At 38.0% G+C, this 27,462-nt stretch overlaps 1 protein-coding gene across 1 annotated transcript; it reads left to right on the top strand.

Annotated features, from left to right (window-relative positions):
* The first annotated feature begins 187 nt into the window (after window positions 1-187).
* LOC121430657 (THO complex subunit 1-like) lies at window positions 188-27,083 on the top strand. The gene is made up of 18 exons (XM_041627989.1): window positions 188-293; window positions 3,512-3,585; window positions 4,461-4,521; window positions 5,526-5,711; window positions 7,805-7,853; window positions 9,187-9,282; window positions 9,647-9,738; window positions 11,448-11,606; window positions 13,990-14,205; window positions 15,209-15,309; window positions 18,279-18,396; window positions 18,932-19,002; window positions 19,473-19,505; window positions 20,897-21,031; window positions 21,251-21,334; window positions 22,388-22,544; window positions 23,269-23,353; window positions 26,026-27,083. Exons 1-18 carry the CDS (start codon window positions 219-221, stop codon window positions 26,370-26,372), a joined length of 2,139 nt encoding a protein of 712 aa, XP_041483923.1. The 5' UTR covers window positions 188-218; the 3' UTR covers window positions 26,373-27,083.
* The last annotated feature ends 379 nt before the right edge of the window (window positions 27,084-27,462 follow it).

Genomic DNA, 27,462 nt, shown 5'->3' with positions numbered 1-27,462 from the left:
ATGAGCAAAATAGTCTTAATAAAAGACTTCTAATTACATAATCGTTGACTCGGGACTACATATTTTCTATTTTCATATCTTTTACACCGATTCCTGACATTCATAACAACGATTCTTTTTATTCTTTACAATAAATGATAAGTCACTGTGATTAGTTTGGCAATTTAGTCACTTTAATTCTGTTTTAGTTCGTTTATTTTAAATAGAAAAATCCTAAGATGAAACTAATAAAATTAACCATGGCGGCCTCCGAGTCACAATTTGATTTTGAAGCCTCGAGGGGAAAATACTTGGTAAGATGTTTTCTGACAATCTACACATTTATTTATTCTATAAAATCATTATGTTTTTATTCTTGTACCTTTGGATCAAAATTTTATTTTGGCTCTGTATCATTGTTAAGTTTATTTAATCTTGTTAAATCCATTGTTAAATTTTGTATTGTCCCATATATTGTAAAATTTGTTGTGTATATTTCCCGACTTTTCTGTTGGCTGTTGCCATATCCTGTAGCCAGGAGGCTTCTGGGGCCTGTTGCATGACGAGATGAGCGATACGTAGGAACGTCCTAGGACCATTCTTCCGAGATAGGAAGATTGGCAACAAATCAGCGCTTTCCGTTTCACGACATGCACGAAGGCAATGTTGTCTTCCAAGTTCGCGACATCGTTTAGTATCGAAAAAATATTTAGTCTTCATCATCACCTGAAGGCTGAACCTTTTATTTTGGAATGACGACCTTTCATAAAATCAATTATTTCAATAAAAGGAGATCAAATGATGTTTTATTTATTACTGATTGTTGAATTGATGTATGGAGCTTACTTTATGAGGTAAACAGAGAAAAAAAAATGAAGATTCACAAACATAACTGAATAAAATTGAAATTGTCATTATTTCCCTTATTTATAACACGGTGTCCTTTTAGAGACACCTTTCATTGATATTGCAATTTCAGCACATCTTAGTTTTGTATTGTTCATTTTTCAGCTAAACGTTATAAATCCTTTTTTTCCTTACATAATTTCTTTTAAAGAAATTGTTTTCATGTTGTTTAATTGTATACAATGTGAAAGCATGAGCGGTCAGAGAGATAGTGCAGTGCTGCCCATTTCGATAGTTCAAGTTTATTTTCTTTTTTAATGGGATAGGGGTGGGGATAGGACGGAGGGAGAATAAAAGAAAACATATTTAAAAAAATTGGGCCTACATTACCCCCGGAGAAGATAAAATGACATCCGTTTTTGGTCGTCTTGTCGACCTGAAGTTTATGACAACTAGCTCCCAAACAAAGAATAACTTGGCGCCATCCCAGATAAAATGCATCATCAACCCCCTAAAAAATATGTTTAAAGGTGATATGTCAGTGTGGCTTGCCGTAAACGCATTTTCTCTCAATGCCGACGGTGGCGGGCGGTGTGCAAAGAAGATCATGCCTACGTAGGACATGTCTGGAGGTGTCTTTCCAAGGACCATTCTTCGTATCGCCCAAATCGGCTTTGTGAAACAGTTGAGCGATATCTCGTTCTTACGTCTCGTTCTTACGTAGAATGGTTCTACGAAAGACCATTTCATGCAACAGGCCCCTGGAGAGTAAAAAATCATTCTACTAACGTAGGCTTACTCTCCACAGAGCCAGGGATTGTGTCCCATTCATGCGCGTGTACCGCAAAAGACCTTCGCCAATGTTCGCCGGCTTCGGCTTCACCTCGGCTCAGTCCAGAGTCAGAGACTGCGGCAGAGATTTCTACTGACTACTTTCATGACTTTCTTTCTAAAAGTTTACATGATTAAATCTAGCCCTAAATAATGTATTGTAAATGAGATACAACTTCATTTGCGACATTTTTACGATATTGATTTCATTTTTAAACAAGAATTCATTAAAAAGGCATTAAAAAATATTATGAAAAGACGTGGAAAACTTGCCAACGTTTGTGTCGCCATCTTGGTTTCTTTGTCTTTGGCCAAGACGACAGCACGCAATATTTTTTTTATTAATTAATTGTTTAAAAATGAAATCAATATCATAGAAATTCTGGAAGTGGAAATTAACACTATGAAGTTTTATCTTATAATTCTTATTTACATGATTTAGGGCTAGGCTAGATCTTTTAGAAAGAAATCTCTGGGGCGAAATTTTTTTTCATTTTTTTTTCTCGGTACATGCACATGAACGGGACGCAATCCCTGGATCCATGTATGATGTAGAGTAAGCCTACATTAGAATGATTTTTACTCTCCAGGAGCCTCCTGGCTATATCCGTGTGTGAATGTGCATGTATCTTCCTCATGAGTCTCACTCCTCCTGCATTGTGATTTGTGACTGCATAGTAACATACCAATACTGCATTAATATGAACACACATGACACACCAAGCAGTAAGTAATACATGTAGGAGATATGTTTCACAATTGCACATAGGATCTACTTAGAGGGATGGTCCAGGCTGAAAATATTTATATCTGAATAAATAGAGTAAAATTCACAAAGCAAAATGCTGAAAATTTCATCAAAATCGGATAACAAATAACAAAGTTATTGAACTCTAAAGTTGATCAATATTTTGTGAAAATGGTTATATGCACATCGTCATGAATATTCATCTGGTGGGCTGATGATGTCACATCTCCACTTTCCTTTTTGTTATGTTATTACATGAAATCATAAATGTTTCATTTTTTTCATGTGTAAATGATGTGTTCCCAATATGGTGAAAAAAAGTTGCGGCAATAAATAACTAATGCACTTAATCAGGTGTCAGTCCAATAGTTTTAGTTCTTGGTAGAAAATTTTTGAATAAACTTCATTTCATATAACAAAATACAAAAGAACAAGTGGAGATATGACATCATCAGCCCACCTAATGAATATTCATAAGGACATTGTGAATTTTACTCTACTTATAGAGATATAAATATTTCCAGCCTGGACCACCCCTTTAAATGCAAACTTGTATCTAAATTAAACGGGCATGATCTAACCAATGTGGTTATGCCTTGTATACCACACGCAACTAGGCATTTAAGTGCCACTTCAGTCATGGCTGTCTTTGTACTTTTTTATAGAGCTTTTTTCGTCTTTTGATACTTTTTAGTTTTGTTCCCCCCGTTTTGTTCAGGCTATTGTCATTGTCAGGAGTGTTTTTTTCCTCTACTTGTAGGCAGCTCAATTATTTTCAGCAGACTGAAATCTATTTCACAAATGTACATGATAGAAAACATTACAGAACAGTCTCTTTGAATTTGCCAAATCTCAGTTTTGCCTTGGGATTGGCGGTGACAACAATTTTTTTATGGCCACATTCAATGAAAATGAAGTATAATATTTGATAGATTCTTGTTATATTTATAGTGTGTGGTTATGCGTAGCAGTACTACTGTCAAATGTAAAGAAAACTGTTAAAAGTTTTTTTTTAAATATTAATTTTTCATTTGTGATTTCATGCTAGACCTCTATTTTGTTTTTGTTTTTAATGATTTTAGTTTCAATAAATTTTTCTCTTAATAGTTGAGTTTGGATGCATCCCACAAGAAACAATCAGTCTCCTGTCTTCAGATATGCACAGATTCACTTACAGGGAGGTTGGTATGATGATGATGATTATGGTGATGGTTATGATGATGACGATGATGATGATGATGATGATGATGATGATGATTATGATGATGATGATGATGATAATGATGTTGATGGTGATGATGATGATGGTGATGATGATGATGGTGATGATGATGATGAAGATGATGATGATTATGATAGGGCTGTTATCATTTAGAAAATTCTCTGTCGATATATCGCTGAAAATATCTTACCAATATCGATAACTATCGACAAAAGGACATAATCAATATGCATTTTTAATGCATTATAGAGATGACACAATACTCGCGTAGGTCAAAGTTTGTATCTGCCACTGTACCAAGAACGCTTTCATTGGATGTAAACGATTACATAACATCTTTTAACAAACATATTTAGCATAAATACACCCTCACCTTTCACAATATTAGCATTAATTTAGGTTTCGATGAAATTTTATCGATTATTTTTAGGCTTTTTGGACATCGCCCTAGCAGTCAACGTATTTCGCCTAACTGCCATTTTGATATTGTAATGTACATTTTTAACGTAGAGGGCAGCAGCACATGGCCGTGTGCTGCCCTCTACGTTGGTACTTTACTAAAATTGAGCTTGCGCTTTGAATGTATTCAATATAGGATCGAGATTGAGAGATGATGATAGTGATTATGATGATGGTGATGAAGATAGTCAGGTGGCTGGATGATAGTGATGATGATCGTTATGGTGATGATGATGATGTGATGATGATGATATCTCCATTAATGAAAAACAAAGAAAAATTACATTGCTCCTTCTGGGAAATCTTATTAATCTTGTTTTTCATTGTTGTATGTTTATGTCATTATTTTCATTGTATATTGTTTTAATTTTGCAGTGATGGAGAGAAGAAGACTGCCTTGGATCAGGCATATAGAAACTATGTGAGGAAGCTTGTGGTAAGTACCTAGACTGCTTTTTTAACAATATTCACAATATTTGCAAGGCTTGCGTAGAAACAGAAAAATCAAAGAATAAGAATAAAGAAAGTTTAAGAAAAATCGAACAAATAATGAGAAAGTTATGAGCATTTGAATATTGCAATCACTAATGCTATGGTGATCCTCCCATTGGCAATGCGACAAGGATGTGTGATGTCACTGATGAACAACTTTCCCTTTGGTGGACTATAAAATACCCTCAAAATGTCTCTTTTTACTTTTTCTTGTGATGATACAAACTCTTTATCCAAGATGTATTCTTAAAAAATATGTATTACATGCCCTCATGTAGAAAGAACACATGATCTATGGATAGATGTGATAAAAGAGGCAATTCAAGTCAAATATGTACTAAAGTAATGGGGAGAGTTGTTCACAAGTGACATCACACATCTTTGTCGCATTGCCAATTTGCTATCTCCATAGCATTAGTGATCGCAATATTCAAATGCTCATAACTTTCTCATTATTTGTCCGATTTTTCTCAAACTTTTGTTGATCTGTTTCTTTGATTTTTCTGTTTTCACACAAGCTATCTTGTTCCAATGGTTTCATTCTCCTTTAAGTAAATATATTTTTCCACAGACTCATCCCAGAATCCAAATTGGCATATGTGAGTCAGGGACATTTTAAACCAGTTGTAGCTTTAATTCCTTATGAAATAAAATATTACACACTTTTTTTAACATGCAGTAGAGTATTTGCATTATAGAAAATCTGCAATGTATACATACATGTATGTACAGATTACCATTTATTATTATCATCATTAATTGATTATCGTATTATGACTGATTAACCTAGACGTAAAATGTTTCCTAGGTATTAATTGGTTATATCCCAGCTTGGCGTTTACCAGCAAAACGCTGTCCATAAACAGAAACAGATACATATACTAAAGTTTTAGTGAAAAATAACTGTCTGGCATACATCAATAACCTGCCATATATGTCCCAATGCAGGTTAGCGGTGCTAGCTGCAGTGACTTCACGTCCCTGGTCCACCTGTCCACCGAGGCTGTAGAGGCGGGTCTCTGCTCCCCTGCGACCCCATTCCTGCTCCTGACAGATATCTTCGATTCGGTGACCATCAGCGTCTGCAAGGATGTCTTCCAGTTTGTGGAAGACAGGGTTGCCACATGGAAACAGGTGGGTGTTTCATGAAAGTTGTCAGCACTGACTAAATTGTCAGTGCTGACAATTTCAGTGAAATCCTTAGCTTTGATTGGCTGAAAGGCACTGGTCTCTGACTGTTACTATGGTAACTGTCGGAGAAAGACAACTTGTCAGTGCTGACAACTTTCATGAAACGGTCCCCAGGTTAGTATTGAAAGTCAGTTGGACCTCAGCTTCCATGAGGGATGCCACTTTTCCGTATATATACGGAATTCCGTCTTTTTCCCTGTTGTCCGTCTTATTTCCGTATTTCCGACTTTTCCTGTTTTCTGTGTACTAAAAAAAAAGTCGGAAAGTCCTCCTTTTTTCCCCCTACAACTCTCCCGATTGCGATGCATGTCGATCGACCGAGTGAAAGATATTTCCCCGAGATATTTGCTTTTATACATAATTTATAAACGCGCGCACTGCCCACTACGTTCATTGAGTTATGCTTTTATCAAGGCTTTTCGATTGGAATCCTCAATATCCTGGCCAATCAATGCGAGCGACAAGTTCCGAACGCACGCACATAGACAAGCGCAAAACAGCGGCACGAATCGCGATATAATAGCGACTGGTAAATACGTCTGTAAAGATGATGACGTCATCCAAGATGGCAACTTACAATGACCAACGAAAGGATCGAGGATGACTAAGTTTTGATCATAATTTGAAAGGAATTAGCGGTAACTGCTGTATAAGGTACGATGTTTCTGAATTTTATATATTTTCTCGTGAATTTGGATGTGGTTGTTTTTTCATAATGTGACATTTTATGTACCAAAAACGATCCAAAAATCGGTCTGCCGAATGTTGGATCTAACGTTACAGCTGCATGCTGATACGGTACGTAACCCAGGGAGCTCCGGCCCGCTTCGCTGGCCGGTGCTCCCTGGTACTGGGTTAGCTGATTGTCTTTATGTACAGGCCAACAACTCTTCAGTCTATGTATTGGTGAGTGGAGCCAACGCGGTTCAGCGGAGGAACCAAAATACAGAGACTGAAGCTTTTACTAGTCTAGCGTTCTATTACTTTAGAAACACACAACTAACTACCGTCAGTTTTTTTCAAACCTTGGCTTCAATGTCATCGATCACAACAAGGTAAGAAGCCACTTGCCCCCCCCAAAAAAAAAAAAAAAAATTGGGGGGCTTCCGCCGCCAATGCCCCAATTCACTGATCCTGGACACTGTCCCTGCCCGCGATAAGTTTCAGTATTTTTGGAGGACACCTAGTGGCATCCCTGTTCCATGTGGAGATTAGTCTTATGTGCTGACACCAGACTTTGTGGAAAGCATTGAATATAGCTGTACCAGAGAAATCTTTAGGGGATAACAAACTTAGAGACAGTGAATTTCCGTTTCTAAAAATTGTCTTTTCTTTTTCTGAAAATCTCTTATTCCATTTCAACATGATCTGATATTGGAAATTCTGTTTGTCACTGAAAATGTACACAGCAAAGACCTTAATTCCGTTGAAAAGTAATGAAAAGTATAAGAACCAAATGGATTTCCGTTTTATTTACCAATAAAACGGAAAATTACTGTCCCTACAAACTTGATGTACCAGCAAGAAATTCTCCGGCCTAGCTTAATTATCCTTAGGCATCTGTGAAGCCTGGGAAAGTGAGATAATGCCTTTACCATCTCATATTATTCAGTGGCATTGTATATCTTTCGCTAGTCTGGGTTCGAATCCTTCGGCAAGAAATTTATCCACATTGTGCTGCACTCAACCCAGGCGAGGTGAATGGGTACCCGGTAGAATTTTTCCTTGAACGCTTTAGCGGCTATTAATATGGCAGCTCAGCTACAGCTGGGGTAATAATATACCAAGTATTAGTATCAAAGCGCAGTTGAGAGTATGCACATACATGTACATGTAGTATAAACTGTGCTATGTAAATGGAAATATTATTATTATTAATATTGAAAACAGATGACAACCCCCTCCCCTTTAATCTAAAGTCCCCTGTTCATACCATGCTCACCCTGCCGTACTGTTTTTAGTGCATGTCAAATCTAATGATTATGTCATATATTGGCAATGATTGAATATATAAATTATTGATGTTTCTATTTCAGACTGATTTTTATTCTTCAGGAAAGAATTATCTGCTCAGGATGTGCAATGGTAGGTAACAACCCTCTTACATTTCTTAATATTTTGTTTCCTTGTAATGTTTACCTTAAAGATAAATTCCAGTTTTGGTAACGATCTCAAAATGACTTTTGACAGAATCTAATATAGTGACCACCCAAGTGTCTGTTTGTATGAATAAAAAATATGTGCCAAAGGATTCTGGAAGAAATTGTGTAATTGTTGAGAAATTAGCAAAATAAGCGCGGATTCGGTCACTTCCGTCGGGTCTTTATTCCAGCAATATTAATACACTGTCCCACGTGTGCCTATCTGTGTTGGTGATCTTCAGTGTGAACATTTTTCAGCGTAGATTTCAAGATTTCACAAAGTTCAGTTTATGTAACTGTACCAGATCTAGATCCTCGATGATATTCTGACAATTAAGCCTGGTTTTACAGACTTTCTCATAAAATCAGTCTTTACTGCAACTACTGGCATTTCTCTTTAAGCATGCTGCCCAAGTGGATGGCAGGGGCGTTCCATGATATTTTCTCCGCTCTAAATTCTACACACTAATCGAATGACCAACTTCAACCCTCGGTTTAAAACTATACGTTAACCTAAACCTAGCATATATATAACCCTATTGCAACCCTAACCCTACATTTCAGACGAAAATTAAACCCAGAGCAATTGTCGTAGGAGCAAATGTCGTGTCATTGGCACGGGAGCAGTGTGTTGGCAGCATTGATGGTTCATAGTAATTTGAAATATTTTAACAAAAAGTCACCGGAAATCACAAGAAGCATATCAGAGCCTCGTCATACAAATAGGCACGATTGATTCAATCAATCTTAACTGTATGGAAATCCATACTATAATTACAAATAGCCACGATTGATTCAATCAATCTTAACTATGGAAATCCATACTATAATTTTTTTTTCTCCAGAAAATAAACAAAGAGAATCACACTGAATCTTCAAGAGAACAATAAATGTATGATAACACATCATATCCAGAAAATATTCTGAACAAATTTGCATTTCGTTGAAGTGCTGGCCGTCCATAGTTGTGATTGTTTGGATGTCTTTGTAAGACAGGCCCCAGATGATGTTTTGCCTTGAGATTTCACGGAAATCAGACAATATGAAGCCATTTCCATGCCAATCCACGTACATGTGTATACATACTAATGAATGTAATCTGTTATAGTGTCAGTACAAAAAATGCATCTGTTTCCAGAAAGTGTTTTGCTTATCCAGGCACCAAAAAAAATCATTTGGGGGGCAATTATTCACATAAATCTGCAATAATCCATTGCTTATTAGCTACTTCGAAATTCATCACAGGTTAATTGAACTGTCATTAACCATATTTTCAGATCTACTGAGAAGGTTGTCCAAGTCCCAGGACATGGTGTTTTGTGGTCGAATTCAACTCTTCTTGGCCCGGTTCTTTCCACTGGATGAGAAGTCAGGTAAGAGTTGAATAGCATTAATGTACAATTATAAGTCCCACAATATGATGATAATCAGGGACGAAAAAGTCATTTTCGTAGGTAGGATGATTATGCTATTTGGTATCATTAATGATTATGGTGGTGTTGATGATGGTAATGATGATGATTATGATGAAGATGATGATGATGGTGATGATGATTATTGTGATGATTATAATGATGATGATAATTATGATTATGATGATTAAGATGATGATGGCGATGATGACGATGATGACGATGATGATGATGGTGGTAGTGGTGGTGGTGGTGGTGGTGATAATAGCTGCCATATTTATGACATCTCTCCAACAATGTATGTTTCTTTGTAAACCTCATACAGGTCTTAACTTGATGAGTAACTTCCATCTGGACAATGTTACCACATATAACAGGACCAAGCTGGAGGGACCACTTCGCGCTCGAGTACCCCAGGTGATGCATCTTTTTGTTCAACAGACACGAAGGTCCTAGTCTGCAGGCAGAGACCCTGATTGAAAATTTGATCAACAATTGGGTCTTCACAAAATGCTCACTTATATAAAACTTGCTGTTTCAATGTGGACCTTCAATGCATAAATCATTATAGCCTGTGCATTCAGACCCCTTAACACAAGAGCATACTTGCCAACCATTCCGATTTTGGCGGAATCATCCTGATTTTTTAATGCCAATTCCGCATTACGAATATCAACCCCATAATTCCGATTTTCATTAATTTTTACATTGATAATATTGAAAAAACGGCTGGAGCGAAGGTTAGACCAATCTGAAGCTTGCGGACACCTGGATATCGCGATATCCCAAATAGCATTATTTTTCCACTAACTGAACACACTCTTGTACGTAGTTTTTCACTTTGCCTATCTCACATGGCGCGCACATTGCAGAAGCACGTGCAAACACAGCTAGAGCGACAACACATGCAAGTACAATGCATGCTGCGACGCCGCGAGCGCGAGTATACCTCGCTGCTAACCAAGGGAGCTTCGGCCTGTGCCAGGTTACCGACGGGCCGGAGCTCCGTGGGTTACCGCGCTGCAAGTGCATACGTGTGCAAACGTAAGATCCAGCTCAACGATCGTCGGATTAATGGCCAAAGCATATAGTTTTCCGTGAAATTTTAAAGCCAAAATTACAAATTTAGTGTGTGGAAACTGGATACCGTCACCAATGCGTCGTTTGGATTGTGAATGTGACTGTGATTTCGATCGTTATACAGACAGTGCATGAGTGCAGTGGGCAGTGACTGAGTACCGGTACCTAGCCCAGTCGCGGCCCGTTCATGTGGAAGTTACATATGCATTTAGACTGTTAGTCTGTTTTCGTGAAACAAAGCCAAAATTATTTAGAAATACAAGGAGTATTCTGAGAAATATCCAGTTATTATTGTAATGGAAATACATGTTTTTCAAGTAAAAAAATTTAGTACAATTTCATGAAATGAATCCTGTTGATTTTCCTGTTTCATGTTTCATTACACTGGGACAAAATTAAGATATTTTTCTTCTTTGAAGACAGGTAAAAGGCACTTCAAAAGTGAAGGAAACCCCCCCATTTCATGTTCTAAAATTCAAAAAATTTCTAACCGTGGCAGGGGCCAGGGTACCCCCAGTCCCCACACCCTTCCCGCGCAAAATGTCACACGCTTGTTACTCTGCGTGAAAAATGGATTCCTCTTTTTTTTTTCTAAAGTTGGCAAGTATGCAAGAGAAGGGTTTGCAAAGCAGACTAGGAACATTTTGCCCCATCCACTTCCCTCATTTATTGCTATTCCTAGGCCCCAAAGCCATTTCATTAATCCCTTTGTAGATTACATTTTCATTTTCTATTCTGTAATTTTCTTTTTGCAACTGGGCAGTTCCACATGATAAAAGTGGCCAACTGACTTACAATTTGTAGTAAAAATAATCATCTTGCTGATCCTAAATATTGAAATCCTTAATTGTAAGGAAGCTTCTACAAGGAGGAATCCTCAATGAATAGTCCGTATCAGTGCAAGAAATTGCTGTTTAATCAATTACTCCTTCATCTGATAATTCCCTTAGTATGGTTGCATTGCATTGTCCTTGAAGAATTTTCCAGCTCTGCAAAACATTTTCACCCCAATAACTTAAGATTCCCCATTGAATCCTTATTTGCAGGCCATTGATAAACAGGACTCGATGGATTATGAGGAAGGGGAGATGGGGGCATCGACCCCTGTCGACTACAAGCTCTACCGTCAGTTCTGGTCACTCCAGGACTTCTTCAGGGCTCCACTGCAGTGCTACGCCAAGGACAAGTGGAAGGATTTCTCAAATGTAAGCTATGTCAAACCCTAAAACGTATTGTTGCATATCGAAATAGAAATTGCTTTTTTTTTTTAAGAAGTGGTCAGAGAATTCATTAATTTCTTTGAGAAGATTATGGAAAATCATTTCCATAAGATATATTTAGATGATTCTTTCTTTATTTATGTGCATTGTATCATCGATGACACAACATTAGCTCCTGCAAATTCTGTGACACAACTGACACCATAACGGAAGAGAAGGTTGAATTCAAGAAATCTGAGGAAGTGAAAGGTCTTCCGGAGGATGGGAGGATGTAAGGAAAGCTTGTGAGCAACGACGGAAAGCGAGAACGCTGATGCTCAAGAACCCCTGCACAAAGACTAAGAAAACTTCCAAAACAATTAACCAGTAAGACAAGGATGAAGTAAAACAATGGAAAAAGAAAATTCTCGACATGGAAGTCAAAGAAATGGAAACTGCTGAGGCAAAGAGTGACTCGCACAAGCTCTTCAAATAAGGGAAGAAGCTTGCTGGGGAAAGAGACAAAGAATGAAAATGGTGTACTAAAAATTGCAACCCATGATGCACAGGACTGTTGGAAACAGCATTTTAATTTCCATCTGAACACTCGATTTCCTCAGGATGAAGATGCTCTACAAGGCATGATCCACCACTAGCAAACACTAAAAGTAGACCATTCACAATAGAGGAAGCAGAGGCTGCTATAAAACTGCTTGAAAACAACAAAGCATGCGGTTGGGACGAGATAACTGCTGAAACTCTGAAAGCAGGAGGTCTAAAAATGAGAGAGTTTCTACTCAAAATCATCAATGCTTCATAGTCTCAATGTAAAACTCCTCAAAGACTGCTCTTGTACACAAGAAAGGAGACAAACTACATGTAAATGTAGCTAACTGTAGAGCACTTACTTTGCTATCTACACCTGGAAAAGTTTTTTGCAGAGTGATTCTTAATAGAATTCACGCAATCATCAATGATCATCTCGCAGAAGAACAATGTGGTTTTCGCAGCTCACCAAGAACGACCAATGCCATTTTTCTGGTCAGACAAATACTTGAAAAAGCCAAAGAAAGACAGGTGCCTGTCCACTGGAATTTTGTTGACTTTAAGGCAGCATTCGACACTGTTTGGAGAGAAGCCCTTTGGAATTGCCTGAGATCAGTTTGAGTGGATGAAGTTCTAGTTGACTTGATGGAATGCAGTTACAAACAAAATACATGTTCTGCCATGGTAAATAGGAAGACATCAGATTGGTTTGATGTTCTTGTCGGCGTAAGACACGGCTGCCTCCTGTCTCCAAGTCTCTTTAACCTATTTCTCGAATTCGTGTTGGAGGACATTAAAAACCCAAGAAGTCGATTGAAGATGGGCAACATGAATAACATCAGATATGCTGACGATACCACGCTGTTGCTGTTAGAACTTGTTTTTGAAAAACTCCAACTCTCAAGAGATATCCTGGAGAAGGCCTGCTGAAAATGGGAAATGGAAATTAATGCCTCAAAGTGCCGATTTATGAATGGAAACCATCGTGACATTACCCTAAATGACACTAGCATTGACAAAGTCGATTCTTTTGTTTTCCTCGGTCGTGTAGTCCCCTTGGTGGAGCATGACGTAAATCGACGCATATCCTTAGCCGCCTGGGCATTTGGGAGGCTAAAAAGTAACATTTGGTCTAACTAAGACATCCTAAGGTTGCTGAAGATCAGGATCTACACATCCCTCATTCTTCATATTGCATTTATGGCGCAGAAACATGGACCCTGCGGAAAGTGGATCAAGATAGGCTTGCAGTCTTTGAAATGAGATGCCTTCGCAACATGTAAGGTGTCCATTTGTTGGACAAAGTCAGGAATGCGGATATCAGGAGGAGATTACATATCACAAGCACAAAATGTGAGGAAGCTACAAAAAACACCTGAGGTAGTTCAGCCACATATGACGTATGAAACAAAACCACTTTCCAGTTCAGGCTTCCAGAAATGACTTTGAAAAGAGGAGACCACCAGGACGTCCCCTTCCAGATGGAGGGACCAAGTCAGATGCGATGTGGGTCTCCCTGTACTGGAGGCTGAAGGCCTAGCCCAGGGTAGAACTGAATGGAAAATGATCACCTGTAGGAGAGCGAAGGGACACACCGTCCTATGCACCTAAGTCAGTAAGTCAATAATCTGTGTTTTACATAGCTCAACTTGCATTCAGCTTTGTAGCATATACGTTTGTGCATTTCATCATCGCAGAAATAAATGTACCAGGATTGAGATTTTTATCCGCTCTGGAACTTTAGAAAATGCGTCATTATGCAAATTCTCTGTCTTGTATTCTTGAGATTCCAACTGTAATCAACCAACCTCTCTCGCGAAAATAATTCTGTTTTTAATATTAGAATGCCCTTGCAGTCTTAGATGCCTTCCACAGTATGAAGCTGGAAGACGTGGTGGCTGGAAAGAAGAAGAAGAGGAGACGACACCATCGGCAGCAGCAGAAGGAAGAGGAAGAGGAGGAACTCGCTAGGCAACAAATGCTGTTGAAGATGGAGCAGGATTTAGAGACTGGCTCCGGCGATCAAGTGTCCTTCGCAAAGTACCTCACCAGCGAGAAGGTATTGATCATCTTGCAACCCACTTTAAATTGGCAATGCTAAAAAAGCACTAAAATCACTCTTTAAAAACGCAAATTGGCAACACTGTGAAAACAATAAAATCAATTTTAAAAAAAAAAAATTGAATTCTGTGTAAATAATTCTATGATTAATTTTAACTTGCATTACTGGGTATTGATGGTCTTGTAACCAAACTTTTAATTGGCAACACTATAAAAACTATAAAATCACTGTTTAAACATGCAAATTGGCAACACTGTAAGAACAATAATTGAATGAAAATTTTAACAGGCTAATTTGCATCTCTGTGTGAATATTACTCCTATGATTCATTTTGACATGTGTTAATCATCATTTTAGGTATTGATCATCTTTTAACCAACTCTAAATTGGCAACACCATGACAGCAATCAAATCACTGTTCAAAATGCAAATTGCCAACACTATACAAACAATATAATCACAATTTAAAAAGGCAATTATGCGACTATAATTATTGCTACTTTGATTCAATTTGACCCATGTTATATCCATATTTCTTTCTTTTTTCATGAAACTTAATGAAATTTATTAGAAAGGTAGAAAATGTTGCCAATTTGGGGAGAATATTAAAGCAGATTAATCTTTTTTCCTGACCTAATGAAAGTTGCATAGCTCTAGAAATTGAAGGATGTTTCTTGTTTTGTTTGACCTGACCACTTAGAAAGCATGAATGCCTGTGTTTTAATGAACTGAGGTTGAAAGTAAATTCATTGTAGTAATGTTGATATTTCTGGGGGAGGGGGGGGGGGAGTTCAAGAAGTTCAAGACTCAATGCTTTTGTTATTTGAATGATGCTCACTATTTTTTTTAATTAAATATTACACTTTTCCATTTATAATAAAATTGAATTATATAATTAAGGAATTCTGTTTACTGCATGTGTTATTTATTTATTTCAAATTCAATATTAGTTCATTTTTATTGTCCAATTTGTATTATTATATTCTTGTTTTCTTTGTAGCTCTTTGATCTTCAATTGAGTGATGCCATGTTCAGGCGCTATGTCTACGTTCAGTTCCTCATCCTCTTCCAGTACTTGAACCAGCAGGTCAAATTCAAACAGTGAGTGCTCATACTTATGATAGGAGTAAAGGCCACCGCACACCTTACGACCCAACCGGTCGCCGACTGGCTTGCGACTGAGTGAGGGGAGAGGTGACGTCACAGCGCTTGTCAGCTTCACAGTCGCAGACCGGTCAGAGACAAGGAAAATCGGAAGGATTTGACATGTCGAATCCTTATGACTGGATCCAACCTCCAGCCAATCAGACAGCAGAGTTGCATAACGCGTATTATGATAAACAACGCGCATACGCAGTAGTAAGCGCTATTTCTCAGATGCTATGCCAAAAAGCAAAAAGCGCATGCGTGAGTCGCAGATCGGATCGCAAGGTGTGCAGTGTCGAGGCTTATGACTGCCTTGCGACTCATCTCCCCTCACCCAGTCGCAAGCCAGTCGGCGACCAGTCGGGTCGTAAGGTGTGCGGTGGCCTTAACCCTAAAAAGACTGGGGGGGGCTGATTCAGCCCCCCCCTCGACATTTTTCACGATAAATCTGCTGCGCAAAATTTTTTGACCGTGTCACTCGCTGACTTTTTACTTTCAAGTTTTGCGCAACTTTTGAGACCAAAATTGTGACCCCCGGGTACGCGGTTCCAAAATTACGCAACATTTCGTAAGTGCATGCAGACCCAAAATTACTCAAAAACGTGAATTTGTGTACAAATCCAATGCAAATAGTGTTCTTAGCCAAAATTCATAAATGTATCATTATTTTTCCTTTTACTGCTTATAATCAATTAATTTTATCTTGTTTATGGTCAAAATAAAGTCCCCGACAATTTCCATTGAAAAAACAATAAAAAACAAAAAGTCGAAAAACAAAGAAATACATAAGAAATTTAGAAAACAATAGAATACATAAGAAAATAAATTTGATTTTGAAATTTTTTTTTAATCAATTTGATCAGATGCCTATCTAGAGTATGTGAAACAAAAATTAGCATTTCAGGGGCATTATTTTATTAATTAGAACAAACTTATTATTTTACGCATAAATTAGCATAATTAATGAGACATGAGATTTTTTGCAGAATTTGATGTTATAGTTTTGTAGATAATGCCATGGGGAACGCGTGTGCCAATTTTCGGCGCGATCGCGCGATCAACAGCCGAGATCATAAGGGGGGGCTGAATCAGCCCCCCCCCAGTCTTTTCAGGCGTTGAAATAGCCCAGTCTATTTAGGGTTAAAGCACCTTATTGAAAGTCAGAGCAATGTCTCTCCCGCAGGAAGATACAGGGTTCCCCGCACATTAGGGAAATCAGGGAAAATTATTTTCCTTTTTTCCAGTCAAGAAATAAGCAGGGAATTCGATTTAGAAATACCTCAAATCTGGGAAAAGTCAAGGATCGCCCCAAAATTCGAAAGCACGATAGTCAGACTCTGTTATATTTTGTTGCATATCAAAACAACTTCCATTCCATTAATATACATGTAATTCACTGCAACAACTTAGAAAACATGCGAAACTGGGAGCCTTTATAACAGGATTCGTGCTTAACCCTATCTAGGCCGGGGGGGGCCTCGGAGGCCCCCCTCAACAAATCGCGCGATATTTTCGCCGTGCAAAATTTTTTGACCACGCCGCTCGCTGACTTTTTACTTTCAAGTCTTGCGCAACTTTTGAGACCAATTTTGCGTCTCCCGGGTACGCGGTTCCAAAATTCATAAATGTATGATTATTTTTAGTTTTGCTGGTCTAAATTAATTTATTTTATGCTTTTTATGATCTCAGCTAGAAGAGTCCCCAACAAATTTCATTGAAAAAACAATAAAAAACAAAAGTAAAAAAAACAGAGAAATACATAAGAAATTGCAAAAGCAATATAATACATAAGAAAATGATTTGATCTCGCAATTTTTTTCATGTATGCTTGCTGAGAACACCACAAAGAGTTCCTATACCAAATATGAGTACATTTGGAGCTTTATTTAGGGAGTTAGAGGAAAAAGTATGAATTCGCATACTAATTATGCATAAATTAGCATAATCACTTAATAGCGATTCATATGAAATTACTATACAATTGTGTAGATTATGTCCCAGGCAACCCGCGTGCCAATTTTCGTCGACGGCCGAGATCTCAAGGGGGGGCCTGGGAGGCCCCCCCCCCTCTGCCCATATGAACTCCCCAAAATACCCCGGCCTACATAGGGTTAAAGACATGCCACAGACTTTTGATGAGGTGCCCTAAGAAATGAAGAAGCATGAATCATATGCAAATATCAATAAAGATATTTTAAAAAACGGAGGAAAAATCTGCATATACTTCTTGACAGCATGTCTTGGTCTCCAGTGCTTTACAACAGAAATGGATATATCTCTTGTATTCTAGATTGATTACTATCAGTTTTTTCTTGATCTATTTTCTCTAGATAGAGTAAACCACAAATCCCCCCTTTTTTTCTGGTTGTTATCTGTAATTAACGTAGTTGTTGTCGTAATCTCTTTAGCTATGATACATAATGAATCAGAGCAGTCTCTGTGATTATATGAAATGATAAATTACTTATCCATGCCATCTTAAACTCCAATATCCATTCTTTATAGAATAAAAGTAATAATTATAGCTTGGTTCTCAGAAAATACAATGCGCAAGTGTTGTTACCCTGGCTTTAGTTCGAGATGGCATTCAATTATGCCACTCAATGCATTCAAGGAATTAATCCTGCTTAGAACCCATTCATCTCTCATTTGAGTCAATTGCAGCACAATTATGTCATATCAGGGGGGGGGTTAAGAAAATACTCTTTCTGATATGACTATCACAACAACTCCATCAACAATATAAAACAAACAAAAAACAGAAAGAGAGACAGTAATTCATAAAATTACCTTGAGACTTCTTTTATTACGCAAAAGCGCCCTCATGCGCTGACAAGAATCGCACATGTACATGACATAATAGATTAATGAAAAACATGGATGGATCATCATTTATTCTATTGTTGTTTTCATTATAATTTCAGAGCCCACCATGTTCTCACCGATGAGATGTCACTGTTCATCAAGGAAACCCGGGAGAAAGTCATCGCCCTCCTCAGGGAAACCCCTCCCCATGGCGTCAAGTTTGCTGAGGGGATAGAGGTATAAAGAACATTCTGCCATATTATCTGGAGTTAGTTCCATAACTGAGGGACTGCATGTTGATAGTCACATTGGCTAAGTTGATATCACATGGGCTAAGCGCCTCTACCATCATTTTGGTCTAATTCGTCGTGTTGTGCAAGAACACCCTTGACACCACACTCTCGCGAATCCCATGCTCCCTTAGTGGCACACATGAGGGCATTGTGTGCATTTCTGCTCCGATGCGAGGTGTGGAAATGTTTTGCTTTGGGCGTTCTTGCACTGACATGACGATTTGATGTCTGGTCTACAATTCACTTGTTGTAAAACCCATTCTAATTGTCCAATCCACTTGACGTTTGATATACGTCCATTTCTTATCGGTTACAAATTGCCATTTAGTCCAATGCCTAGATGGTCTAATTGCCACTCTATGTAAACTTGATGATTAGACTAAAAGAAAGTATTCAGATATGTTCATCAGGTACCCTTAATAGGCCTTGACATTCTTATATGGTTAAATTTTTAGAATATCTTATTGATTTATTTTCAGCATATATTAAGCAGAGAAGAACACTGGAATGCATGGAAGAATGAAGGGTGCCCTAGCTATGTCAAAGAAAAGTAAGTTCTACTCTTGTTCCATCTACACTCTTCACACCCTTTGAATTTTTTGCTTGAGCACAGCTGCCTATTGCCCAAACACTAATATGTACATTGTCAAACACAAAACAACACAAGCAAACAAGCAAATACAAAGTTAATCAATAAACTACCCCAGAGGCCTTGCTTTCTGGTTCGCGTGTTTGGGTTTTTTTCAAATATTTTCAACTGGCTGCATCCAAAATCCTTATGAGCAAAGACGATTGGCAACAAGAAATGCGAGAAAGGAAGAGCAAAGATGAGCACTAGGCCAACTGGTTTATTCTGTTTTTGGAATTTCATTGCAATAGCTTATGTGTGCTCTGTATTCTATTACTTTCTAATAAATCTTACATGTATTAATGTGACTTGATTAATCATACATGAATTTGAATGGTGTTGTAGTGGTAAAAAATCTCTTCCTCTCTTTATTTTTTATTTTTTGTTTACAGAGGGAAGACAGAACAAGCAAGGCCGAAATCAAGGTGAGTGCTTACAGAAGGATTTATTAGTACATGCATATTTTGCATGCACAAACATGAGTACATCGGTATGTTTTGTGAGCATAAAGTAACTATGGAACTTGGGAGTAGACTCTTTCCATTCCTTATGCTTGCTTGGGTCAGCAACCCTTCCTGGAAAATTAACATGGATTAATCATTTTTATGCCATCTACGTATACCTTACTTTATAACTTGTGAGCCTACCTTTACCTTACCGCTCTTTCAAGAGGTTGGAAGTCATGGTTTTCCATCTGTCTCTATCCAGTGCTGTCTTGCAGCATTTGTTTATCTTTTTTTTTCTTTCAATCTTTATTGATCAAAAAATAAATCACAGTACAAATCAACAAGCTATTTACATGATTAAACAGAGCAGCACTTACGTTCATTTGTTATCTTTCTGCCTGTCATCTCTTCAATTTTTCCAAGCCAGGTTTTTCTTTTATGTCCCCTTCCTCTTATGCTGTCAATTTTTCCCTCCATGATTTTCTTTGACAAAGATTCATGTCTTCTAGTATGGCCATAATATGAGAGTTTGCGTTCTTTTATTGATATTAAAGGGGTAGTCCAGGCTGAAAGTATTTATAGCTTGATAAATAGAGTAGAATCCACTGAGCAAAATGCCGAAAATTTCGTCAAAATCGGACAACAAATAGCAAAGTTATTGAATTTTAAAGTTTAGTAATTTTATGTAAAAACAGTCGTCATGAATATTCATTAGGTGGACTGATGATGTCACGTCTCCACTTGTTCTTTTGTATTTTATTATAAGAAATGAGGTTTATTCAAATGTGTTCCTTCAAGAACTAGAAAACTTTGACAACTGATTTAGTGCATTAGATATTTATTGCTGCAACTTATTTCATTATAAGCAAGACATATTATTCACACAAGTATGAAATAATGAAAAAAAATATGATTTTATGTAATAACACAAGAAAACAGAAAGTGGAGATGTGACATTAGCTCGCCTAATGAATATTCATGACGACTGTTTTCACAAAATATTGCTAAACTTTAAACTTCAATAACTTTATTATTTGTCATCCGATTTGGATGAAATTTTTGGCGTTTTGCTCAGTGACTTCTACTTTGTGTATTAAGATATAAATATTTTCAGCCTGGACCACCCCTTTAATAGTTCTTTCCGTGTGAGATCCATTAGTTTCAGGACATCATCGTTTGATTTTTAATTCTTTACTTTTTTTACTATTCTTAATTAAACTCAGATTGCAAGATACACACTTTGGGACACTAGATGCCAGCTTATCGATTTCCAGCAAATTTGTCAGGGAAAACCACTGACAAATTCTTCACATGCTCTAACCAATTTTTTTAATAAATTGTGTTTTTTTGTAATTTTCTTATTGATGCAGAGCTAGGAAGAGGACATTAGGTGAAGAATTAAATATGGCAGGAGCTTCTAAGAAGATTGACTTGGGAAGCCCAGAACTGACGAGGCTATGGAATGTGTATCCTAGCAACCTTGAAGCATGCGCTGCAGAAGACAGGTAACCATGGAAACTGAAATATAAGTGTCAACTTGACTATTCTGTGTTGATTTGAAAAAAAAATGATGTAATCAAGCCATTCTCGCTGTGTTTTGTTTTTTGTTACCTTTATGCCATTGGGCATGCTTTCAGTCCACCATACTTGAAGTCCTCTGCAGTAATAGTAGACTTTGATTTGTTGCCGGTATTTTAATTCCCTGTTATTTTTTTGTTTTGCAGGATATTTCTACCTCAGGTTGAAGATTTCTTTCAAGAAGCTATAGATCAGGCCGATCCTGAAGCCATGATAGAAGCAGAATACAAGTAAGCTTTAACCTGCCCCCCCCCCCCCCCCCCCCCCCGCCTTTGAGGTTACATTGGTTCGAAAACTATCGTAGAGACAGAATACACCTATTAGAGCTGGGATATCAGGCTGGGATATTGAGACCCACCTCTTTAGCCAGGGGAGGGTAGATTTCTCAACCCCACGATCTCAGCCTTCCATCGCGCATTTTCAATGATAAATGCCATGAATATCACCCACAAAGTAACCAATAAAACTGTTTATTCAATTTCTTACGAATCATTTATTCTCATTTTGTATTTGTAATAGCCAAGGTATGCTATTCTTGAGTGAATAAAGCCCCCCCCCCAATGGTTGATCTTTTGTTTATAGGCTCTTGTAACCAGAATCCCACTTGGACTCTGATCAAATTTTCTTTTGATAAGCCAGTATTATGATAACGGCCAAGTTGATGTCTGTTTCGTTTATCACATCCCACCCAGTTATATTCTGCCTTCCATTCATGATATCAACATTTATTTCTATTGCATATTTTGACGATAAATGTCAGTTGTGGTAATGATCTAAAAATTGGTTTGATAAGAATCAAATAAAATTACCGCCCAAGTTTTGGTATACAAAATAGAATTAGAAATTTGTGCCAAATGACAATGGAAGAAAAGGTGTAATTGCTGAGAAATTAGCAACAAATTCAAACAAATGTCTGGTATTTTTTCAAGCAATTTTAACACATTGTCCCACTTGTACATGTACTTTTCTGTGTTAGTGATGATCAGAATTATTGGTTTTGAGCCAAGATTTCGTGATTTCACAAAGATAAGTTAACATTAACGTACTAGGGGCCCGTTGCAGAAAGAGTTGCAATCAAACATCATGCACAACTTTATTTTCAACCAATCAACCGCGCATTGTGAACTTGCGATTTATTTTTTGACTTGCGTTTAAACGCAAGTCTTTCTGCAATAGACCCCAGATCTATATCTGTGATAATATGATGGCAATTGACCTCGATTTAAATGAATTTCTCATGAAATACTTGTTTGCTGCAACTACTATCCTCTTACCTTTAACAGAGTGGTAAACAACAGTAACTACGCCTGGCAAGCCATCCGGCTCTTGGCCAAACGCAGCCCCCATTTTTTCCAGACCGTAACGGCCACCAATCCTCCACTCAAGACCATCCCTGCGTACCTGGAGTACATGGTCACCAAGATAGCCAAAGAGCTCCCTGTAAGTTCTGCACATTTTTGTGTATTGAGTATGAGGCTAAATGAGCTACATATTAGTAAAGTACTTTTGCTTTATAGTGTCTGTGCTTTCCTTTTTAGAATTTATGTACTTTTTTTTGTTGTTTTCACTATGTGGACATTCTGGGCTCCGTAACACGAAGGTTTGCGATGAATTGCAAATATGAAATAACCGCACTGAGTGGTTCCCGGTCAGTATTTTAAGCAGAGCACGCATGCAACGGTAATGCTGATTGGTCATTGGTACTTAGCAATTGATTGCAAACCTTTGTGTTACGGAGCCCATGTATAGAATAATTTTGTAATCATACAATGCTGAATGGTAGGAGATATGTGTTAATTTCTATCTGGACTTGGATATATTCTTATTGCACAAATATATTTTCAAGGGCACATTGAGCAAAAATGTCCTTGTTCCTTTCATATGTAGGGATAGTGATTTTCATGCTTACCTGTAAATAAAGAAAATAGGAAATCTGTTTTTGGTTCTTTTATTTTCATGTGAAAATTCATTGGAGTAACATTCGCATAACAAAATTCTTGTCTTTGCTGTGTATGTTTTCTATGTTACATCAATTTTGAAACAGAATTACAGGATTTCAGAACCGGGAAAGACCACTTTTTATAACAGAAAATTACTGTCCCCACACAATTCAGGAATTTTCTATATTGTTTTACTTAATTTACTTTTATTTAATTTTATTTAGCAATCTGAGGAGAACAAAGCAGAAGAACTCAAAACGGAGGAAGAGACTAACGAAAACGATGAGCTCTTGAAGGCCTCCGAAGAAGGTAGGATAAAAAATGCAGTCATCAAAGGGTGTGTTTATGCTTCCATTGCGAGGACAGAATCGGCATTTTCAAACGTCGATTCAAAACGCAGATTGTAAATGTAGTTCTGGGAGTGCTGTTTATGCTTAACTTTTCAGAGGCGAAATCACGATCTCCAGCTGGCTTCACAAGAAAACTGAGGTCAAATTGGGCGCGCCTTTTTTCGTAAGTTTTTTTCCGAGTGTTGTTACTACGTGGAGATAGCATGGAGCAATGCGAGTGTATTTGCCCGCGGATTTTCATCTCACCGGAAGCATGTACCAAATGACGTCATTTAAACACGTTTACGATCGTGGTTCTGTTCATACTTCCCCAGAAAGCCTGATTCTGGTCAAACGACGTTTACAAACGCACTTTTTGTCTCACCTGCGAAGCAGAGTGAGACTATAGGCGCCGCTTTTCCGACGGCGGCGGCGTCAACATCAAATCTTAACCTGAGGTTAAGTTTTTGAAATGACATCATAACTTAGAAAGTATATGGACCTAGTTCATGAAACTTGGCCATAAGGTTAATCAAGTATTACTGAACATCCTATTAAAGTTTCATGTCACATGACCAAGGTCAAAGGTCATTTAGGGTCAATGAACTTAGACCATGTTGGAGGAATCAACATCGAAATCTTAACCTGAGGTTAAGTTTTTGAAATGTCATCATAACTTGGAAAATATATGGACCTAGTTCATGAAACTTGGACATAAGGTTAATCAAGTATCACTGAATATCCTGCATGAGTTTCACGTCACATGACCAAGGTCAAAGGTCATTTAGGGTCAATGAACTTTGGCCGAATTGGGGATATCTGTTGAATTCCCATCATAACTTTGAAAGTTTATGGATATGATTCATGAAACTTGGACATAATAGTAATCAAGCATCACTGAATATTTTGTGCAAGTTTCAGGTCTCATGATTAAGGTCAAAGGTCATTTAGGGTCAATGAACTTTGGCCAAATCGGGGGTATCTGTTGAATTACCATCATAACTTTGAAAGTTTATTAGTCTAGTTCATTAAACTTGGACATATGAGTAATCAAATATCACTGAACATCCTGTGCACGTTTCAGGTCACATGACCAAGGTCAAAGGTCAATGAACTTTGGCCGAATTGGGTTTATCTGTTGAATTACCATCAAAACTATGAAAGTTAATGGATTTTATTCATGAAACTTGTACATAAGAGTAATCAAGTATCACTGAACATCCTGTGCGAGTTTCAGGTCACATGATCAAGGTCAAAGGTCATGTATGGTCATTGAACTTTGGCCATGTTGGGGTTTTTTGTTGAATAACCATCATATCTCTGTAAGTTTATTGGTCTCGTTCATAAAAAGTGGACATAAGAGTAACCATGTATCACTGAACATCTTGTGCGAGTTAGAGTAGTATTCAAAGTCAGCACTGCTGCTATATTGAACCGCGTGATGCAGGTGAGACGGCCAGAGGCATTCCACTTGTTTGTGAGTTTACGATCGGCGTTTTGAAACAGCGTCTGAATGAAAGTAAGCATGGACGCAACCGTGTTTTGGACTAATCACGTTTGGAAACGCTGATTCTGGCCTGAAAAGTGGAAGCATAAACACAGCCAAAGATTACTCGAAATCACAATGACTGTGGTTAATTGTAAACATTATGTGCATATACAGTATTGCAGAGCCCCTTTTGTTTCAGTAAAGTTAAGCAAATCATTAAGGTGAATTTTTTAGTAATGGCTGATATGTCACTTTGAATAGTTAAACTACTTTGTCAGCTGGAATTACTGCATATATGAGGTTTTAAAAGATACTAAATGTCAAATGAAGTGATAATCAGATCTTCTGTATGTGTGTAGCAGTTTCCATTAATGCAAATGTGTTTGCAAAGGGGCTAGTTTTATATTGTTCTATATTGTGGAAAGCTGTCTTTATGGAGGAATAGGGTGTTGCTTTGCCATTAATATACTTCGATTCTCTCAAACTCATTTATTTTCCCTTTTTTTCAATATTTTCAGATTTACAATGATACATGTAGTGCAATTCAAATTGTACAATAAAATAAGAACATAAAAGCAATTCAAAACGGAAGGAGAACAAATGAGTAGCAGAACTTGAAGGGTGAAAAAGGCCTCCTTTTCTATAAAGTACATTTTATGAATTATGTTTTTAAAGAATAAAATCATTTCAGATTATTTCTCACATAGATATTTTCTTGGAAGGGTGGCAACATGATAATACTTTCAGTTTTGTGCCAATCGTCCTTTAGTTACTACTTCTCAACATAAACTTTGACATTGAATGATTTATTGGTTGTAACATTTATCCTAATAATGTTCATGTGTGGACAAACCACTCTATTTCTTAGTCCAGTAAGATAACTCATAACCAAGGCTCGACATTAGCAGTGGCCGGGGGCAACCAAAAATGAGAGGCGGGCCACCAAAATTTTGTAAAGGCCTGCAGTTGGCCCAGTCAGGCTACCAAAGTTTTGATAAATTGTAATGTTTTCTATTGTTTTAGGGCCACCATATTTGCTTTTCGGGCCACCAAGAATATGAAATTGATTATTTTGGTGGACCGATCCGGCCACCAAGAAAAAAAAGTTAGTGTGGAGCCTTGTCAAAACAAATAATATTTCAATGATTTTTACCGATCTATAGGCATGGACAAATCGCCTTCTACAGTCGTCACTGAAGAACAGTTTGCACTCGTAGCTTCAAAGAGCGGCGACAGCTGGCAAACGCTTGCCATCGAGCTTGGCTTCAGCGATGAGGAGATCAGCTCCATCGTTTCAGAGACATCCGACCTCAAGGATCAGGCCAAGCGGATGCTACGACTCTGGCAGGACAGAGAGGGCGACGAGCCATCGCGGGAGAGGCTCATCGCCGGACTGACGGAAAGCGGACTGGACGACATCGTGGAGTCGGTGTTCACGGAGAAGCGGAAGGCGGTTGAGAACGGTGAGGATGCCGTAGCTGAACCGCAACCTATGGAGACGGACTCATAGGACTTGTTGTATTAACTGTACCAAGATGGTACATATAGGTGGAGGATGAAGCCTCCTAAAATAATCCATACCGTACCCTAGTCACACTTAAGCGGATCCAGGAAAGATGTTCCATTGGTTTGCCGGACAACTCCGTGGACATTGCATCCTGCAATCCTAGCAACAGGGGGTTGTTACAGATTAACTGGAGAGGTTCAAGGTTTCAGCCCCGAGTGTTTCAACGTTTTCATGTGACAAGTTGTCCGATCTGACATCTTTCCTTGATGCTGATTGGCTGAGAAGCACTGTTACTATGGTAACTCATGGATAAAACAGGACTTGTAGGATAAAACGTTTGACAAGTCCTTTCATGAAATGCCCCAAAAGGTCATGTCCATGGTCTGATCCAAGTGAAAATGATCATATTTGATTTATAATTATACACACAATACAAATTACACTCATGCACTTTCTCCTGGAAGACAATTACCCCGAGAGACTAGCAATTTGTCCTCCAGGAAGTAGTCTTTGAGATGAGTTATCCTCCAAGGATATTTGCCCATCTATCCTCTCTTGGGGATACAGTATGTACTCCAAGGGGTTTTCATGTTGGAATCATATCAAAGGGAGTTGCTCTCCTATAGAGTACCAAATTGATGATGCCACTAAAAACTTTTTTTTTTGCATTTCAGCATTTTTGATACCATATTTGGGTAGAGCATAATGGAAAAACCCCCACCATGGGGGCATGAGATATGACCTCATGAATACCTAATCAGTCCTATTGAAGTCAATGTATTATTGGCCTGGTTCCTAACTTTTAGATCCAGGCCAATAATACATTGAAGGTAATTATGTGGAGCGTTGTGGCCCAGTGGATTAGTCTTCGGACTGTGAAACAGAGGGTCGTGGGTTCGAATCCCAGCCATGGCGTAATTTCCTTCAGCAAGAAACTGATCCACAATGTGCTGCACTCAACCCAGGTGAGGTAAATGGGTACCGGTAGGAAGTAATTCCTTAAAAAGCTGTGTGCGCTATCAACGCCTAGCTTAGCCGGGTAATATAGGAGCGCCTTGAGCACCTAACAAGGTGGATATGTGCGCAATATAAA

The sequence above is a fragment of the Lytechinus variegatus genome, chromosome 17, assembly GCF_018143015.1.
Source record: "Lytechinus variegatus isolate NC3 chromosome 17, Lvar_3.0, whole genome shotgun sequence".
Taxonomy (NCBI): Eukaryota; Metazoa; Echinodermata; class Echinoidea; order Temnopleuroida; family Toxopneustidae; genus Lytechinus; species Lytechinus variegatus.
The sequence above is the reverse complement of the archived record's forward strand: the minus strand, read 5'-3'. Positions and strand labels throughout refer to the sequence as shown.

What these genes read in the sequence shown, in the direction of transcription:
- LOC121430657 (XM_041627989.1), top strand. Translation starts at nt 219, where the DNA reads ATGAAACTAATAAAATTAACCATGGCGGCCTCCGAGTCACAATTTGAT. An exon ending in AGTGGAAGGATTTCTCAAAT is followed by an intron (nt 11,607 to 13,989) that starts GTAAGCTATGTC and finishes TTTTAATATTAG; the next exon opens with AATGCCCTTGCAGTCTTAGA. An exon ending in AGTTTGCTGAGGGGATAGAG is followed by an intron (nt 18,397 to 18,931) that starts GTATAAAGAACA and finishes ATTTATTTTCAG; the next exon opens with CATATATTAAGCAGAGAAGA.